Below are 19,433 nucleotides of genomic sequence, written 5' to 3' on the forward strand. Positions count from 1 at the left end.
TTAACATCATTTGTTTATTAAATTATTTTAAATAAATAAAAAAAATTACATTCATTTTTTTTATCCGATTAATCGATTAATCGACAAAATAATCGGCCAACTAATCGATTATGAAAATATCGATTTTGAGATTATGAGCACCCTACAAGTGCATGGACCAGCAGTATGCTAAACTTAAGCAGAATACTTTGAAAGACCTCCTGGAGGCTTGTGGAAAGGTTGCCAGCAACAAAACCAGGGATAACCCTCATTGCAGAACTGATGGCGGACGACCAGGCTCAAGCCGGCACGGTTACCCCAGCAGACCAGGATGAGTTCCAGAGGGATGTTCTGTTCCGCCTGTCCTGCTACGGGGCCCATCCACCCGCAGAGATAGTGAACCGGGTGCTAGCGGAGGTGACTGTGCTAAGGTATGCCCAACAAGCATGTTCTTCAGGGGAAAGAGACAAGATTTCCCACCCCGAGGTGAGTAACCTCCGAAAGCTCCCCTATGCAGCCTTCAAATCCTTCATTGAGGCGGAGGGGGACATCGAAGGATATCTCCAAGACTTCAAGAAGCAATGTCTGTTGCAACAAGTGAGAGATGCAGCTAAAGTAACCATCCTCGCCAGCAAGCTCACTGGCCGGGCGACTGAAGCCTACCGAGCAGTGGCCGACGAGGATTGTACCAGCTATGAGTGAGTGCGAGAACAATTACTAGCTTGTTTTGCCATCACCCCGGAGGCACAAAGACTCAAGTTACGTAGCCTGCGGAGGCCGGAGAAAGACACGTACCAAGAATGGGGGCATCGGATGCAGAAAGCAGTGCAAAACTGGCTCACAGGGAGCCGAGCAGTTCCTTTTGGAGCTGTTTTTTAACCACACTCCCCCTGATGTCATGTCAGGAAGGAAGTAATTAGATCAAATCCTGCAACACAATATCCGGGGGAAGGACAGAATGACATGAGACATAAATAATTCCATTAATTGGGGACGTAGGCGTGGAATGACGATAGACATATAATTGGCTTGAGACAGACAATGGCCAGGACACAGGGATAACAGGAGCTCACAGGATTAACAGCTACCTGTTATGTAATTGATAATTAGGTATGCAGCTGTGACACCTAGTCATACCTTGTCTTAAGACAAGGGCTAACTCACACAATAACAGGGGAAACACTTCACACCTATACAATTAACAATGCTAAGACAATCAGCCTTTTTCCTACCACAGGATGTCCAGCTGACATTACAGTTTTGGGTGCTAAAACATGGGGAACATCAGCAGAAACTGAACCCCTGTATCCACACACAGTAGTCTCTACAAGGCCCATAGTCGACAGGGAGGAGGCTGGCTCTCAGGCCTCTCCAGGGGCCCCAGTGATGGAGGGTTCTGTCACATATATACCTGTGTCTGTGTACAATAAATCGTTCTTAATGTTATACCTTGCACTGAGTCTCGGCTAGTGAAACCGGGGAAAGTCTATGTGTCCAGGGCTAAGGGAGCATAAGACAGCGGAGGTAGTCGGTCGGACTAGCCAGATCCGTGACACCTGCCTTATTTGCATGACTAAATAAATGTGCTTCTTTGTATCTAATTTTCAAGAGGGCTGCGTTGTGTAGTAGGGTGCCATAGGCCAATTTGGCTTGAGCAAAAGCAGTCTTGGACATGGAGGGGAGATCAGTAATGAGTCTTCTTTTAGCTTTTGACAGACTGATACTAAGTTTGTTGAGATTGGTTAAGGTTTCCCTCTTCTTTTTGGTAACATATGAGATTATATGACCTCTGGCCTTAACACCATCCCAAAAAAGAACCGGATTGTGTTTATGCGCCTTATTATTCTCATACATATTCAACCCACGCCAACTTAAGGCTGGCACAAAAGTCTTGTGATTTGTATAATAGAGGATTCATCCTCCAGTTAAAGGAGGAGAGTAGTGGAGGTCAAAATGCAAACGATACCATAATAAGAGCGTGATCCGAGATAAGAATGTCTAAAATCTGAACCTCGCTAATAGAATGAGAGAGGGGTGTTGCACATACTATATAGTTTATTCTCATGAAGTTAAAAAAAATAAGGTGGTAATAAAAGGTAAAATCTGTTTCGGTGGGGTTTATGATACGCCAGGAATCAATGAGCTGTAACTGACGACAAAGGCGTGTAATCGGGTTACTACGGGTTCCTGTTTTGTGGTAGGACCCCTTGCTATGGTCTAATTTGGGATCAGCCCATGTATTGAAGTCTCCCCCGATTATCAGATTAGTGCATTTAGTGAATTAAAGAAGGTGGCTTGTGAGTGATTAGGAGCATAGATATTGCAAATTGTCAATTGTTTACCAGGAATAGAGCAAAAAACTATATATCGCCCCTCTGGGTCTGTAACGACTCTCGAAATGGAGAGATCTAAGTGGCGGTGAAACAGAATAGATACCTGTAACCACCTTACCTATGATTGCTACGGCCGTAGCAGCCTCCCACAGATGCCGCCGGACCTTGCGCATGCGCAAGCAGAGGCGTATCTACTGAAAATAGCGCCTATGGCAAGCACTGAAATTGCGCCCCTGTCCAAATATCTAAAAACCATCTGTTAGCCCCTGCTGCCCATATATGTATAAATATTAGACCCTGCTGCCGATAGCAGGTATAGATCAACACATTAACACACAAACCCAGCTTTGCATGTATGGATCAATTGAAATTCACTTGTGATCTCAGCACTGAAGGTATATATCAAATAAACAGAATCAGACATACAAATCCTGTATGTGCAGGTATACAATGATAATATATGAAACGTAGCATTGCAGGTATAGATCAAATAAATACATGGAAACAGCATTACATGTATTAATCAACTGACTAAGACATACAAACACTATTTGCAGGTATACATAAATAATGTACGGAAACATAGCATAGCAGATATGGATCTACAGAATAAAACAAAAAAAAAACAACAGCTTTGCAGTTATAGATCAATTGGAATTCACATAAAAACACGGCATTAAAGGTATATTTAAAACCCCCTAAATTTCAGGCACAGATCACAGGCTGCACACCCCAAAGCCAGCCCTGGCGTCCACACTGCCTACATAGAACCTGACCAGCACCCAGATAACACACATAAGATTTGCAATCTTTGTGACCAAACAGCCCAGCATATGACATCTTTGTCCCCAAACAGCCCAGCATATGACATCTTTGTCCCATAAACACGCTACCTGTGCCACCTTTTATCCCATAAACACCCTGCCCGTGCCATCTTTGCCTTTCCAAAAATCAATTATTATTACATCTATAATACACACAGAGGCTTTTACAGTCACTCACTAATTCACACAATCATTAATTCTCTTGCTCTTTCACACAATTTAGTTAAAAACACACACCACTGGTGTAAATGAATAAATAATACTTTTCCTAATTAGGCAGAAGCACCCAAATAAGCGTTTCTCCAACACTTAATAATCTATCCAACTCTTCCAAATGGGGTGCACATCCATATAGGGGAAAAATAGATTTTTCACAAGAAATGGTGTAACTCCGTATGCAAATGGGGCTTAGCAGTATTGCAGGTAAGTAATGCACTCACATTTCCAAGTACATAAATGAGCTGATCATAAAATATTCTTTAATTCGTCATAGCTAAAAAATATAAAACACAGCAGCAATGGCACAGTATCACTTGGTTCAGTGGATAAGGTAAAGTATTGCACTTACAACAGATGAAATGTACAAAAGTGTGTACAAGGTAATCAGCATAAAACCAGGCACAGGAAAGTCCACCGTCCAGCAGCCAGAGTGGCACGCGTGCCAGGGGTTGCTGACCCCTGCTCTAAGCTGTCATTTCTCCCTATCAGTGTTGTCTGTTCAATAGTTGGAATAATAGAATTAATAGAAACTACAAATATATAGCTGAGGCCTGTTAGCATGCTGAAGTTCACACTGAACCTAGACGGGGCAAGGCCCTCCATTCCAACTGAACACATACCTATTGTAAAGCATTGCATAAAATAAAAATATACATACATACAATGAAAACATCTTACCTAGCATGCGCACACATTTGGCATTCTGGTCAGGATTATCAAATGGTATTTCTCCACACCTCTGAAAGGACAAAAAAGGGAGGGAGAAAATCTTAATGAAATTATTGGCAAAGCATACACAGCAGCCTCTGTGCTTCAACTGATTACATACTCGACTGATAACCTGCTATTGTACTTTGTTTTAGTCCCTGCTTCAACCGTGCCAAAGAGTGGTTGCAAGGTCATTTTGGTATCCAAACATCAATAAACATTTCAGTGGGGATTCTGATAAAAAAAATAACTTAAAAAGTGATCATACTGAGGGATATATGATAGATATTATTGGATTTGTACATATTGGTAGTAAGTATCTATGCATCACATGACAGTCTGATAGGAGAACTAGCAGATAAAACATGTTCCTTCTGTGATCTGTACAAAGATCACATGTTTTGTGATCTTTGTACAAATCACAAAATTTAATAAAAGCAATAAAAAGTGAAATATGACATATTTATACTTAACGTAGTTAACAAACATATAAAATGTTTTTAAATATAAACATTCACTGTCTGTGTTTTATTATTGACCACTATACAAAGCTCTGCATTCATTAAAAAATCTGCCCTGCAGACAGAAGGCATTAAAAGGCACTATGCACAACAGGTTGTTTATAGATTGGATTGATGTAAAAGTCCTTACCAAAACAAAAACATGTGCATTCAGATTCGTACCAATGTAAATTTTATCAAAGGTTGTCAATTTGTACAAATCTTCAAAAACGATGAGGGACCGTCAACAGAACAAACAAAAGCCAAGCAAAGAGCTCTGAGTTTTCACTTCAATTTTGTTTCACTCTATCATACAGGTTCTCTCACAGTCTCATTCACTCACTCTCACATACTCTCTCCTATCCTCTCCGCCGACTGCTTAAATGTCCCTGGGAGAAAATTTTTACGTTACCACATTTTTTTTCTTCAACTATTATTAACTAATCACATCACGTCATTGCTTTTGCCTAAACTGAAACGGTGGGAAAAAATGAAAAATACGTTGGAATCATTTTTGCATAAGTCTTATAAACAGCATTATAGTTGCACCCTTCAACAGATTAGAGATTATGTTGCTGTGGAAATGTTTTAGGCAGGTGCCAAAAATGCTGCAAATCATAACATCATAAATGAGGAAAAGCCAAACTCACTAACAAGGTTGCTGAGGTTTATTCCTAATACATCATGTCTTGTTATACACCATGGCAAGACTAATAACAGCAACAAAACACAAGGTTAGCATGGCATCTCCCAGGCAGAAATTTCAAAGCACACAGGGGTTTCCAGATGTTTCCAGATGTCCAATCTCTTTTGTAGAAGCACAAAGAAATGGGCGGTGTTTATGACGGTAGTCAGGGCTGGCATTTGGGGTGTGCGAGCTGTGTGGCTGCAAAGGGCGCCATGGCAGCAGGGGCGCCATGCGGCTGTCCCATCACTAAGGCCAGGGCTGTGCCAAGGAGGGTGCACAGGGTGCACAGCACCCAGGCGGTAGGGAGAGGAGGAGAGGGCTGCAGAGTGGTCCCACATGGAAAAGTTTTTCAGCAACTGCTTGGCCCCCTTTGTCTCCTCTGCTCCCTACTGCTGCCTTGAATGTGGTGGTGGAAGAGTGAGGCCTTGGTCGCGGTGCGGCGCTTCATGATAAGCGCCGGAATATGATGTCATATCCTGACGCTCAGCCATGAAGCTGCGAGCGCCACAGCAGGGCAGCAAGACTGAGACGCCCCCCCCACAGGACTTCACCAGGGTAAGTGAACTGCAAAGGGGGTTTAGATAGTAAGAATGGGGGGAGAAGGGGTAGATAGTGAGAAGAGAAGGAGAGGGAGTAGTTAGTGAGAAGGTTAGTAGAGGGGGTAGACAGTGAGTAGGGGAGGAGGTAGATAGAGGGAATAGATAGTAAAAAGGGGGTTGATAGTGAGAAGGGGGAAGAGATGGTGAGAAAGGGGGGTAGTAAGAATCTTGAAATAAATAAAGTGAGAATGAGTAAGATAATGAATGAAGTAATGTGTGGATGAATTGTGTGAACGAGTGAGAGAATGAATGAACTTGCGTGTGGATGAATTTTGTGAATGTGTAAGAGAATAAATAAATTAATGTGTGGATGATTTGTGTGAATGTGTGAGATGAATTAATGTCTGTATGAATTGTGTGAATGCGTGAGAGAATTAATGAATTAATGTGTGGATGAAATGTGTGAATGAATTAGAGAATTAATTAATGTGTGGATGAATTATGAGAATGCATTAATGAATATGTGTAAATGATTTGTGTGAATGAGTGAGAGAATGAATAATTGTTTGAAGCAATTGTGTGTCATGATTCCACCCTGTTAGTCTGGACTATGCATAATCATTTCGCGGTCAACCACTAGTGGCCGCTCTTGCCACTCTGAGTCACTCAGTGATTATCATGTCCAGCTGCAGTGTATCACCTGATCAAGCCAGGCTTTATAAACATGCCCAGCCCTTCAGTCTGGGCCTTGTCATTGATGTTTTGGGAGTACCTGCCTTGTTCCTGTACCTGCCTTGTTCCTGTACCTGCCTTGTTCCTGTACCTGCCTTGTTCCTGAGTTGCGGCCAGCGCCCCACTAAGTGGACTCCCAAGTCGAGTACCCTGTAAGTGGGCAACCTGCCGTGTGCCCTGCAAGTGGGCAACCTGCCGTGTTCCTGAGTTGCGTCTTGCGGCCAGCGCTCCACTAAGTGGACTCTCAAGACGAGTACCCTGCAAGTGGGCAACCTGCCGTGTGCCCTGCAAGTGGGCAACCTGCCATGTTCCTGAGTTGCGGCCAGCGCCCCACTAAGTGGTGTTGCGCTTACCGGCTCCGTCGCTGTCCCGCGACGGTCGATCGCGGGTGGGCGGCGCGCTCGCGTCTACAGACGCACGCCCTCTCCGAGTGACATGTGTACTACACGCACACGGAGGGGCGTGTGTATAGACGCAGCGCGCTCACGGCGGTCGCATTCGTCTATGCGAACCGCCGTGAGTCGCTCACAAGACTCTGTTGCGGGAGCTGCCGCGACATGCCGGCAGCACTCGCAGAGTAATAAGCGAGGTGCTGCGGCACGCTAGCGGCGCTCCCGATCTACTAAGTAGTGCACTCGTTTTGTTTGTTTTTTCCGGCGCCATTATTTGGCGCCAGACGCAGTGACGTCACTCATCTCCCATTGGTCCCCTGTCCGTTTTCTCCCGCCTTGTTCTTATTTAAACTTTCCCCTGGCTTCTATCTATGCCCGTTCAATGAGCTCTATATGTACTCTGGGTGTGTTTACTTTGCCTTGCCTTTTCGTGTACCCGACCTTGGATTGTTCACTGGACTTCGCTACCGTGCTGCCTGCCCCGACCTTGGATTGTTTACTGGACTTCGCTACCGTGCTGCCTGCCCCGACCTTGGATTGTTTACTGGACTTCGCTACCGTGCTGCCTGCCCCGACCTTGGATTGTTTACTGGACCTCGCTACCGTGCTGCCTGCCCCGACCTTGGATTGTTTACTGGACTTTGCTCCTGTGCTGCCTGCCACGACCTTGGACTGTATAGTGCTGTACCCAGCCCGTCTCTGCATTGTGGGTCCGCTACTGGTGTTGTCTGGTCCCGACTTAACAAGTGGACTCCCAAGTCGAGTACCCTGCAAGTGGGCTTCCTGCCGTGTGCCCTGCAAGTGGGCCTCCTGCCGTGTGCCCTGCACATTCCTTGCTTCAATTCTGCTTCCCTTATGAGGTTTGCCCCACCCGTGTGTTCTGTTTGTCTCAGTCTGCAGTCTAAAGGTATGTCTCTGTGCTATGTGTTTTGATTACATGTCTGGTTTGTTCCGTACCACTGTCATGCAGGGATTAGCGTTAGGACCCACCGTCATTGGAGTACTTTGGCGTAGTGGTGGGCTAAGCATACTATGGGCATAAGATGTGACGGAATCTCCAATAGTTATCAAATAGTCCTAGGCTAGTCTCTGTAAAGTGGTGTCCTGTCTTGTTCATGTATGTTGTATCCCCTGCACCTGGGCTCCTTATCTACCTGTGTTCTCGGTTCGTGACATTGTGTGATTGAGCGATTGTATAAGTGTTTTGTGTATATCATAGATGTACAAGTGATTTGTGGAAAGGCAAAGATGGCACAAGCTGGGTGTTTGAGCTTTGGCGACCAAGATGGCACGGACAGGGTGTTTATGGGACAAAGATGGCACAGGGCGGGCTGTTTGGGACAAAGATGCCTTATGCTGGGCTGTTCGGGGGAGGAATAAGATGTCTTACGCTGGGCTGTTCGGGGAAAAAATAGCTCACGTCGGTGTGTTTGGGGGCAAAGATGGCTCAGGCTGGGCTGTAATTTGTGTGTATAATCTGGGTGCTGGTCAAATTCTATGTGGACACCAGGGATAAAAATTACACAGTTAGCTGCTTTTTCTTATGTTTAATGTATTCAAAGTACATTATTGTTACCAGTGTTTCCAGTTATATTTTACTGTACTTGTTTGCACTTGAACATACCTAATCTCTAATTTAAACTAGTTTGTTACAAGATTTTTTCCCTACCTTTTTTTATCGAGGGGGGGCACCAGAGAAGTAGCCCGCACAGGGCGCCTGAACACCTAAGGCCCGGCCCTGCCTGTAGTTGTAGTGGTCAGCTAAGAAAACTTCATGACCCATCATGCTTACTTCCCTTTGCAATCGGAAGATGTCCAACAGTGCCATGAGCTCAGCAATGGCAGAAAACAGTGGAACCCTGGTACACCCATCTCCTGTCTGGAAAAGTCTAGTCAGCCAAAAAGCCATACTTCTGACAAGGAAACAAGGGCAAGTGACTCACGTATTCAGAAAAACACAGGGACTTGGGTGCAGAAGAAAAGGCAGTAGGTGCTTTGGAAAGATGGAGTCAAATTTGAAATATTGGCTGTAGCAGAAGGCAGTTTGTTCATCGGAGGGCTGGAGAGTGGTACAAGAATGAGTTTTTGCACGCAACAGTGAAGCATGTTAGATATTTCTTAGAAGTTTGGGGCTGTATTCCTGCAAATGGAATTGGGGATTTGGTCACAATTAGTGGTCTCCTTAATGCTGAGAAGTACAGGCAGCTATACAAATGTTTCATGTAATGATTCATCATTTTCCTATTATTTATTACATTCACTTTGTGAGCTATCTTTGTCTTTAGAATAGGCCACATTTCTTAATTATGATATACATGTCTTATATTACTAAGACCTATGATGGTAAATAGAAGTGAAATGGGCAATGTCACGGCTTACAAAACTGCTGTAAATTTTATTAAAGTAAATATTAGGAAATTAGCACAGCCCTTGTGTTTGTTACATTTTAACAAACATTATGCTCGCCATGTTATAGGATCCTAAGTATGCATAATTTAAATAAAATCCTATAAACATTAAAAATTGACCCACATGTTTAAATTTTTAATGTGTTTTTTGTTTAAGCAAGCTATTGGAACTCACCCAGCTTGTGGCATGACCAATATTTATACAGAACGAAACACTGTTTATGCAGGACTCTTTTTGCAGTTCAACTGGTACTTATGAATGCACAACTATTAATTATATGCAATTTTATACTAGAGCAGTTCCAAAGGGAAGGTTTAATCCATGCCCTCAAATGAGAAACCAGATAAAAACTGGGCACATTTCATGGTCACAACATAGAAAATATATCATTCACTGGAGGATTTTCTTTTACATTCTTTTTTTGGAGTCAATTTGGTACAATAATAACTTATTTTCTGCAGGTAATAGGGTATATGTTATATCTTATTTCATTGGTTGGCCATTTTCACATACTGATTGGTGAAGGAGAAAAAAACAAATTCCCTCTCCCAAAAAATGAAGCAGTGCTACAGAAGCCTGATAATCAACTTTTCACTGCTTTATTCATCCCCAAGTGACTTTATCCACCATAACAGTCACATCAAACCCAGGGGCTCCTTTTCTGCAGCGTTACTTCTTCTGTCACCCTTTTTGTTCCTTCTTTGTCTTCCTTCTTTGTCAGCTCCATTAACAAGGAGTCCCCTTTTAGAGTACTCAGAGGCTGAATAAGCGGGGCTGCAGATAAGGAGGCAGGGACATGGAAGCAGTCAGCGGAGACCATAGGGAGAGAGTGAGAGAGAGTGTGAGAGCATCTGAATGAGGGTAAGTGACAGTAAATTTAATTTCCGAATGGAAAAATCCCTTCAAAATTTGTCCGGATGGGAAGCTTGAGAAATGTGTTGTCTGAAACCACTTAACAAAAAACAAAACTATTGCCCATAACTTTTAAATAAAAATTCAACAGGGTGATAGGCCTCCTGTTCTCTTTTGACTTATCACCCTTCTTAAAAATTAACGCAATGAGGCTTCTACATGAAGAGAATTAAAAGTTTCTATAAAAGGATTCACTGTCTGGCCTCCACCTTTTAGGCATTTGATCAGCTGGACACTCAACTTCAGCTTTCATTTGAGTAACCACAAGTGCAGGATTACTGGAGGCCATTGGATGGATAATATCCTCTACAAAAGCCGCAGACTTATTTATGACTCATTCTGAACTTCTGTCAAGGCCTTTCTGTTGGATGTGACTGTTAGAAGAAGGACTTTCAAGGGGATTTAAAAACACACAAGGATCCGCAGGGTCCACTGTTGGGTAAACAATTACATTAATCGGCTTCCTTAGCTGCTGCACAGCTTGATTGATCACAGCAGTAGTTGCAGCACCACCGCCACCAACAATCAGGACCAGAAAAAGAGTGTTCCAGCAAGGGAAGCGGGGAGCAGCCCCAGTTTATTAAGGCCCTTGATCACCTGATGAGCCACATGTGCATCTGAAACAGGTAAGGAACTCATGTCCATGCGGAGGCTGAGAGTCCAGTGAGCCCCCAAAGCCTACTAGCTTAGCAAAGAGTACAAAACCTCCAAAATGCAGCATTGCTGGTTTTGAATACCTGTGGTTCCTGACACCAGCTGATATTACTAAATGTAACTATTTGCAAGTACATATCTGAATACCTAAAAAAAAATAGAACCAGAAAAACTTGTAATTATAGCTACTGAATCAGCCAAATGAAATGTTTATGGACACATGAGTCTAAGATATGCTTGATTAAGTTGCTTTTTCTTGGTATTGCATGAATTGTTAAATACAAAATGATGAAAGATTACATTTTACCTTGATGATAGCATCACTAACTATTTATACCCTACATAAATTATGGATAGGTTTTGTTGTAGAGATGCAATTTAATCAAAACAAATAGTTATGCCTGAGAGCTCACTCTCAATAATAGGTGACTTATAAAGTCTTTTTATAGGGTATCATAGATTGTTTATTTACCAGTGGAGGACATTTTTGTTGATCTCATAAAACACAGAATTCATAAAAAGTAGAGGTACTAACCAAAAGTACTATGCTGCCCGTTTGAGTGTATATGGAAAGTTTAAGACCTAAAAGTCATGTTTAATGTACCTTTAAACCGACACTCTAGCCATCAGATGATGCACTCTGATGCATTTGATAGCTAAGTGGTCCCCATAAAATCCACTTTGCAATGTGTGGAGGGCTTTTGCATTCCTCACCCCCTTGCTAAATGCCCTGCATTAGATGTGTTTGGGTGAACACGTCTATGTGTGCGTGATTCCAGTGCTGTACCTCCAGGTTCAGCACTGGAAATTCCTGCTGACACGTTCGCTAGCACCAAGGGCAATCATCGCAGGAGTTCTTCTGCACAGAGAACCACCAGGTAATTCAGGACTTAGACGATCCCAACAGTGAGGAGGCCGCTGTGCTGGCAGAAAAAGGTAGGTACTGAGCAGTAAGTAGATACACAATGCAGGTAGTCAGACGAGCCAGGGGTCAGATGCACTAAGAGGGTAGTCAGATGAGCCAAGGGTCAGGTATACTAAGCGGGTAGTCAGACGGGTAGTCAGAAGAGCCAGGTCGGTAAATTGGAGTCACAGGCAGAGGTACAGAATCAGCAGGCAAGGGGTGGTCAGGCAAGCGAAGGGTCAAAAATAGTGCAGCAGCAGCAACAAACTCAAACAAAGTAAATTGACCACAACAGGGTGACTGTAAAGAGTACACAGGTTTTTAAATCGGTGCCACTTTAAAGCCACGCCTCCAACCTGGGTCAGGGGCGTGCCCTTAAACGGCCTGCCCTCCCGCTTCCTGCATCGGCGATGGGCCTGCCGATTGCCAGTGGAGGAAGTCCGGAGAACCGTGCAGACGCCCACCCGCCGGAAACGGAGCCCGAGATCTCATCCTCGGGTCTCCGTGAACCGCGAGCGGACCGCCGCAACCGGACCCGGGACTGTGACACCTGCCATGGTTTTAATGGGAGCATTTCTTTTCATTGATTGACTGCTTCACGCAGCCAATTGGTGGCATGAAGCGTTGGATCATGGTTGAATAGGGCAGTAACTTGTAGGTTAGGTACTGTAAGTGCTGCATTTTTATTTTATTTTTGTGTTGAAAATAAAATAATTAAAATACTCATAGAAAATATGCATTCTTCTACAGTGGGTTGTTAGGGACACTAATATGTCCCTTTCAGTTTCTCAATTAAGTTTAGAAGTGCAAGACATTTTAAATTTTATTAAAGACACGGAGGCTCCTATTATAGTGCATTCTCTTTCCTTTATTACTACTCCCTCAGCAGCAAAAACAAGGGAAGCAGTTAACTGAAGAGAAAAAACATGTAAAGTGTCATCAACAGGTCAACCAATCAGCAACAGATCAGATATATCAAAGGGAGTGAAACACTGCTGCACTTCCTCTTTTCTTGCTGCTCCCTCAGAGGACAGTTAAGTATACCTTGCTCTATCGTAATATTTATTTTATATTCCGTTTTAATTGCTTTTTTGACTCCTATTTGTGTTTCGGTGCTCCATTATTATCATTTCTCGTTTGTCACTTCATTTATTGTACCTCGTCGTTGTTCCCCGATCTTCACCCTCCTTTATTTCGTATGCCTTCGTGTGTTGTTTTTTCCCCTTTAGGTTTATCCTCTTACCTTTCGTTTCTCGCCGTAGTTTTGTCTCCTGCCGTGCGGTGCTCTTGTTTAGAGCTTCCACGGCTCCGGCTTTCATTTTTGTTGGCGCGCATTTCTCGGCATTCCCGCGAGTGTAGGCTGCGTATTCAGCTGCGGTTCACCGTTTCGGCGCTTCGTTTTTCTCCTCCGTTGATTGCCCGGACAATCCTGTACATGATGCGGTTTCAGGCCTCTCTTGTCCTGATAACGCCATTATGGAAGTCTCAGCCCTGGTTCCCCAGACTGCTGGAAACGTCGTCGGATTTTCCCAGGGTCATTCCTTCCTTCAGGAATCTACTCCTCGACCCGGACCCTCGTCTACACAATCTGGTTCTCCTGGACAAGCTTCAGCTGATAGCCTGGCGTTTTTCCGGGGACCCTGGTCTGTCGAGGGGGTTTCACAACAGACTCTCCTCCTCTTGGCCGATGCATGGGCTCCAGGAACCAGACGGGCTTACGCTTCAGCATGGCGATCTTGGTCTTGCTGGTGCCTGGTCAGATCATTGGATCCCGTTTCGGCCCCTTTGAATATGGTCCTGTCTTTCCTTACGGACCTTTTTAATGACAACAAAGCGTACCGTACTGTTTATTTGTATCGTTCGGCCATTTCGGCTGGACATGCCCCTCTGGATGGGGTTCCTGTTGGCCGGCATCCATTGGTCTGCAGGTTACTTAAGGGTATCCGTTTTTCCAGACCTCCTGTGCCCCGTTATTCTTCTACGTGGGACGTTGTACTTCGTTTTTTGGAGCACTGGTCCGCTAATCAGGATCTTTCTCTTAAGGAGTTATCAGCAAAGCTTTTGCTTCTGCTTTGTATCCTTTCTTGTAAGCGTGTTTCTGACGTCAGAGCTTCGGACTTTCTTGCTAAGGTTTACTGTCCTGACGGTGTTTTGTTTGATATCTCTAAAAGGACGAAGACCAATATTAAATCGGTTTTCTATCCATCTTTTCCTCTTAGGCCTCTTCTCTGTCCTGTTCTTTGTCTCCGGGAATATGAGTCCCGCACTCGGGATCTTCGGGATCCTTCATCTCTTCCTTTGTTTGTCTCTTTTAAACGGCCTCATGGTCCTATTTCTTCTCCCACTCTTTCTAGGTGGCTTAAGTGGATTTTACACCGGGCAGGTATTGATACATCCATTTTTTCACCTCACTCTGTTAGGAGTGCTTCAGCATCTAAGGCTGCGACGGTTGGCTGCCGTTTGGAAGACATTCTGAAAGCGGCCGACTGGTCTTCCGACTCCACTTTTCGGGAATTCTATCTCCGCCCGGTCCACCATTTTTCTGAACGTCTGGTTGATCAGCTTTAAAATTGCACTATAATAGGAGCCTCCGTGTCCTTAATAAGTAAGATTTTACTAGTTTCATGACGCAAGGTCATGATTTTATTAAGGACACGGAGGCGAGTATTATTCCCTCCCATTCTCCCTTCCCTTTATTTGGTGGAGTAGATTTGCTTATTTTCGCCTTTAGGTTGCGGTCTTTTATGTTGCTATTTATTTATTGTTTATTTATCTGCTTATTTTGTTTCATTTCAGTATGTGTTAATTTTATGTTATCTTTGATTTAGATATTATCTTGATTGTCTTTGGTTGCATTGTCTTACCTCATTTACTTCTTCTGTGATGCATTGCCTTGCTTTCTACCGTTGTCCTTTTTTCTTTGTTCTAGTCTGATGCCTTCCGGAGGTTCCTGGTCGGTTCTACGTTGTTTGAGATGCCTGTTCTTGTTCGTATGGCGGCGGTTCTGGTCTGATAGAGTCCGCAAGAAAAGAGGAAGTGCAGCAGTGTTTCACGCCCTTTGATATATCTGATCTGTTGCTGATTGGTTGACCTGTTGATATCACTTTACATGTTTTTTCTCTTCAGTTAACTGCTTCCCTTGTTTTTGATGCTGAGGGAGCAGTAATAAAGGAAAGAGAATGCACTATAATACTCGCCTCCGTGTCCGTAATAAAATCATGACCTTACGTCATGAAACCAGTAAAATCTTAGAATTATACTCATATAGCTTTATAAAGAATATTTGTCTTAATCCCCCATAAGAGCTATGGGCCCTTTGACAAATAGGGGCCCTAAGGAAAGAGGCTTGATAAATACAGCTCAAATTTGGTTAAAAAAGCATTGTTTAGTAGAACGTAATCACTGTATTCATGAAGTGCGTATTAAAAAGGGGCAGTCATTTTTTCAAAATACCATATTTGCTTGATTATAAGACGAGGTTTTTTTTCAGAGCAAATGATCTGAAAAATACCCCTCGTCTTATGATCGGGGTCAAATAGAGAGGAACGTCAAGCGTCGATGAGATGACGTGACGCCGCACGTTCCAGTAGGCGGAGTCGAGGGGATTCTTTGCGGCACGAAGCGATGGGCAAGTCCGGCGGTTTGGCGGTGTAGGTGATGTCGGCGAGGTGTGGGGCGGCGAAGTGAGGCATCGGAATCTCGTTAGTGAGACACAGAGATACCGTGAAGCGGACGGGACTCCAGGAAATCTGACTGGCAGTATTGTAGAACCAAAGGGGTTATTACTCCAGCCCCGGGGGCTCTGGTTTTAACGGCTATTCCGGCTGTTCGGCTAAATACTGGCTACATGGAAACAAGGGAGATCGGAATGAGACAGTTGCAGAGCAGATGAAGAGGATTGAAAGATTGTTTAAAAGGCTAATGGCAGCTATGCAAGTCCTCAAGTGAAGATTCTGAAGATTTAGAACTTGGACGAAACAGAATGGATACCTACCTGTTAAGCCGCTCCTGAGTCACAGCATCTGATAAAGATCCCTTACTTACTACTATGTACTAATACTGAGGCATCTGGACAAAAAATATACACCTATGTGTAGTGTACCGATTCATATATTAATATCTCTTTACATAAGTAAGCAAGTAAGGAACACTGGGGTTCTGTAATTTCATGCTGACACAAGCTCTCTATTCATATAAAATGCCTCCTAAGCAACAAAACACCAAAAGTAAAGAAAGAGGGGAAAAAAAGACGTTAAACAAGATAAAGGAGCAACACCCTTTTTTTCACCTAGACGGTCCAAGGAGACTATGGATTATTCTCAGGTTGACTCACTCTCCTCATTGGAGGACGTACTATCTAGTCCTATAAGAACAGAGAACGTGATCGTTACTCAAGATACTTTGCCCTCGACGGCAAGAGAGAAACATAAAACAAGAGATTTATAATAGCTCTAAAGAAATAAAAGCTAAGATTGCTACTCTCACAGAGAAACTCACTGAGATAGAAACGAAATATGAATATTTGGAAAACCAACGGAGTAAAATAAAAACCTAGAAAAAAAATTTGAAGACCAACAGATCAAAATATCAGATCTTGAGGACCGTTCTCGTAGACTTAATTTACGTATTAGAAACATTCCAGAATCATACTCTAATGACAGTCTGCAAGCATTTTTATTAGAAAACCAGAATGTATGGGGCGCAGTTGCCTATATATGCACCTGCGCCCCATACATTCTGGTTTTCTTGCATTTTTAACACTTTGAGGAGGAGTGTCGCTTGGGCAGCTGCAGTCCATACTAGGGAAGTATTTACATATTTATTCACTATTTATCACATTTCACCTAAGTAGCACGTATTTTTTGGATTTCTTTTGTTCTTATCAGCATTTTTATTAGACCTGATTCATGATATGCATATTGAAGATATCCAATCAGGAAATCTAATAGAATGATGCCACCGATTGAGGAAACCGAAATCTATAGCAGAAGACATTCCTAGAGTCATAGTCTCTTTCTTCTCTTACCAGTTGAAAGAGAACATTTTAAGATCGGGAAAGAATACAACTTGGAAATACTCGAAAATTTTCAGATATTCAGGTCTTTGCAGATCTCTCCTTTTCAACAAGGAGCTTGAGATGCTCTTTTCATCAAGAGCTAAAACTCTTGAGAGATAAAAACGTCAAATATATCTGGACCTCTTCAAGAGCAGTAAAAATATTTTTTTATAATAGTCCAGACCTGTTCACCTCGCCCAGTAATTTAAGAGACTGGATCAATAAGAGAAACTTATACAGTTATATGGATTACTATATGTATATCACCAGTCTCCCCGTCGGCATTTAGTTTACAAAAGTTTTTCTTATTTTTTTTCCCTCTCTTTCCCCACAAAATACCTACACTAGTTAGTTCCACTAACATTTAATAACAATGATAATTTTAAAGATCACCCTCTATAACTCTCATACTCCCACAAGAAGCACCTTTTTTCTTCACACTATACTTAATACTTTGTTTCCTCAAAGATGTGATGAGAGCCTGAGTGACATCACAGGAGGTGGAGCTGGGAGCGGGGGAGTGCTTTGGGGGACAGAGCTCAAGTTGGATGCAGGGGATGTCTACCCTGGAGTTAAGCTCTGCAATAAAGAAGTGTTGAAAGCAGCCCAGTGTTGTGTGCCTTTCATGACATGGTGTCAGAAGCAGGGGCGTACCTAGAGTATTTGGCACCCGGGGCGGATCCTGTATGTGGCACCCCCCCACACACACACTTTAAAACTACCTGGCCGAAACTGAATATGACCCCCCCACACACCATAAAAAAATATAACACTTTTATTTAAAGTAAGTAACACACCAAAATAGGACAAAACAATTAAATAACAATATATATAGATATAGATATATATATAAATATATATTGCGACAGGCCTCCCTTTTCCTTGGGATTTTTGTCAAGGATCTCGGTTGTTACCACAGTCTTCTAGGGTAAATGAAGCCCAGGATACATCCAGCTCAGTATCAATGTTTATTTTACAGGAAGAAACAGCAGCAGTTATAAGCAGCACAGGATTACAGTCTTTGCTTGAGCACTGACTTAGTATAAAAGAGCTCCAAACATTCACCTTCCAACAAGTCACAAGTTCCCATCAAAATGGCTTTTCAGAGAGAAACCACACTCCTCAGTTCCTCAGCTCTCCCAGCTGGAATAACAATGGCCTCTTCCTGAATCAGGCTCAGTTCCTTTTACCCTCTGCCTGCTAATTAATCAATCACAGGTGAGCTGCTACTTAGTCCACACCTGTGGAGCTCCTGTCCAGAATGCAGACTCTGGATTGGATCAATACAGCAATTAGTGCTGTTGGAGCACTGGCCCACCCTGCTCTTCCAGATGCTCCGCCCCAGGGACCCTTACCATGTTTTGCAAACTGCCAGTAATGCAGTTTGTAGTCAAACAACATCTTTCCCTGGGACTTCAATTTTACACATAAGGACACACAAAGTTAGCCAGAGTAGGGCGTATATACCGCCCATCCACTATTGTACCGGCCTTTATGTCACAATATATATATAATTGTTAACAGCAATCACATTCCTATCATGCCCAGGCATACCTAGATTCCAGGAGGCACTCGCAGACTTGGCATGATAGGAGTATGATTGCCCTATCTACCCCTTCTCGCTCCCTTCTGCCCTATCTACCCCTTCTCACTCCCTTCTCCCTATCTACCCCTCCTAACTATCTACCCTCTCCCTCTTTGAAGTTCACTTACCTTTCAGGAGTCCTGCGGTGGGGGTGCAAGGCCTCTGCCTCCCAGCTCTGCCACTGTATGGAACAGTATAGAGTGATGGGAGTTATGATGTACTTTAGAGCATAATTATATAATGAAAAATACATTGGAAATGGTACAGCATAACACCCATCACTCTCACACATTTACCAATCCACACGCATACCAATCCACACGCATACCAATCCACACACATACCAATCCACACACATACACCAATCCACACACATACCAATCCACACACATACCAATCCACACACACATACCAATCCACACACACATACCAATCCACACACACATACCAATCCACACACATACCAATCCACACACATACACCAATCCACACACACATACCAATCCACACACACATACACCAATCCACACACATACCAATCCACACATATACCAATCCACACACATACTAATCCACACACATACCAATCCACACACATACTTATCCACACACATACTAATCCACACATACACCAATCCACACACATACACCAATCCACACATATACTAATCCACACATACCAATCCACACATATACTAATCCACACATATACTAATCCACACACATACACCAATCCACACACATACCAATCCACACACACATACCAATCCACACACACATACCAATCCACACACACACCAATCCACACACATACACCAATCCACACACATACACCAATCCACACACATATACCAATCCACACACATATACCAATCCACACACATATACTAATCCACACACATATACTAATCCACACACACATACCAATCCACACATATACTAATCCACACACATACACCAATCCACACACATACACCAATCCACACACACATACCAATC

The 19,433-nt window shown here is 43.2% G+C and overlaps 1 protein-coding gene across 1 annotated transcript in view; it reads right to left on the reverse strand.

The window, feature by feature from the left end:
• Positions 1 to 19,433, reverse strand: part of PDE7B (phosphodiesterase 7B) — a 335,544-nt gene that overhangs the window by 223,158 nt on the left and 92,953 nt on the right. Inside the window, exon 2 of the mRNA XM_053459174.1 lies at positions 4,034 to 4,094. Coding sequence (XP_053315149.1) covers positions 4,034 to 4,094 — 61 coding nt within the window. The remainder of the gene's footprint in view (positions 1 to 4,033; positions 4,095 to 19,433) is intronic.

This window comes from Spea bombifrons, chromosome 3, assembly GCF_027358695.1.
Source record: "Spea bombifrons isolate aSpeBom1 chromosome 3, aSpeBom1.2.pri, whole genome shotgun sequence".
Lineage (NCBI taxonomy): Eukaryota > Metazoa > Chordata > Amphibia > Anura > Pelobatidae > Spea > Spea bombifrons.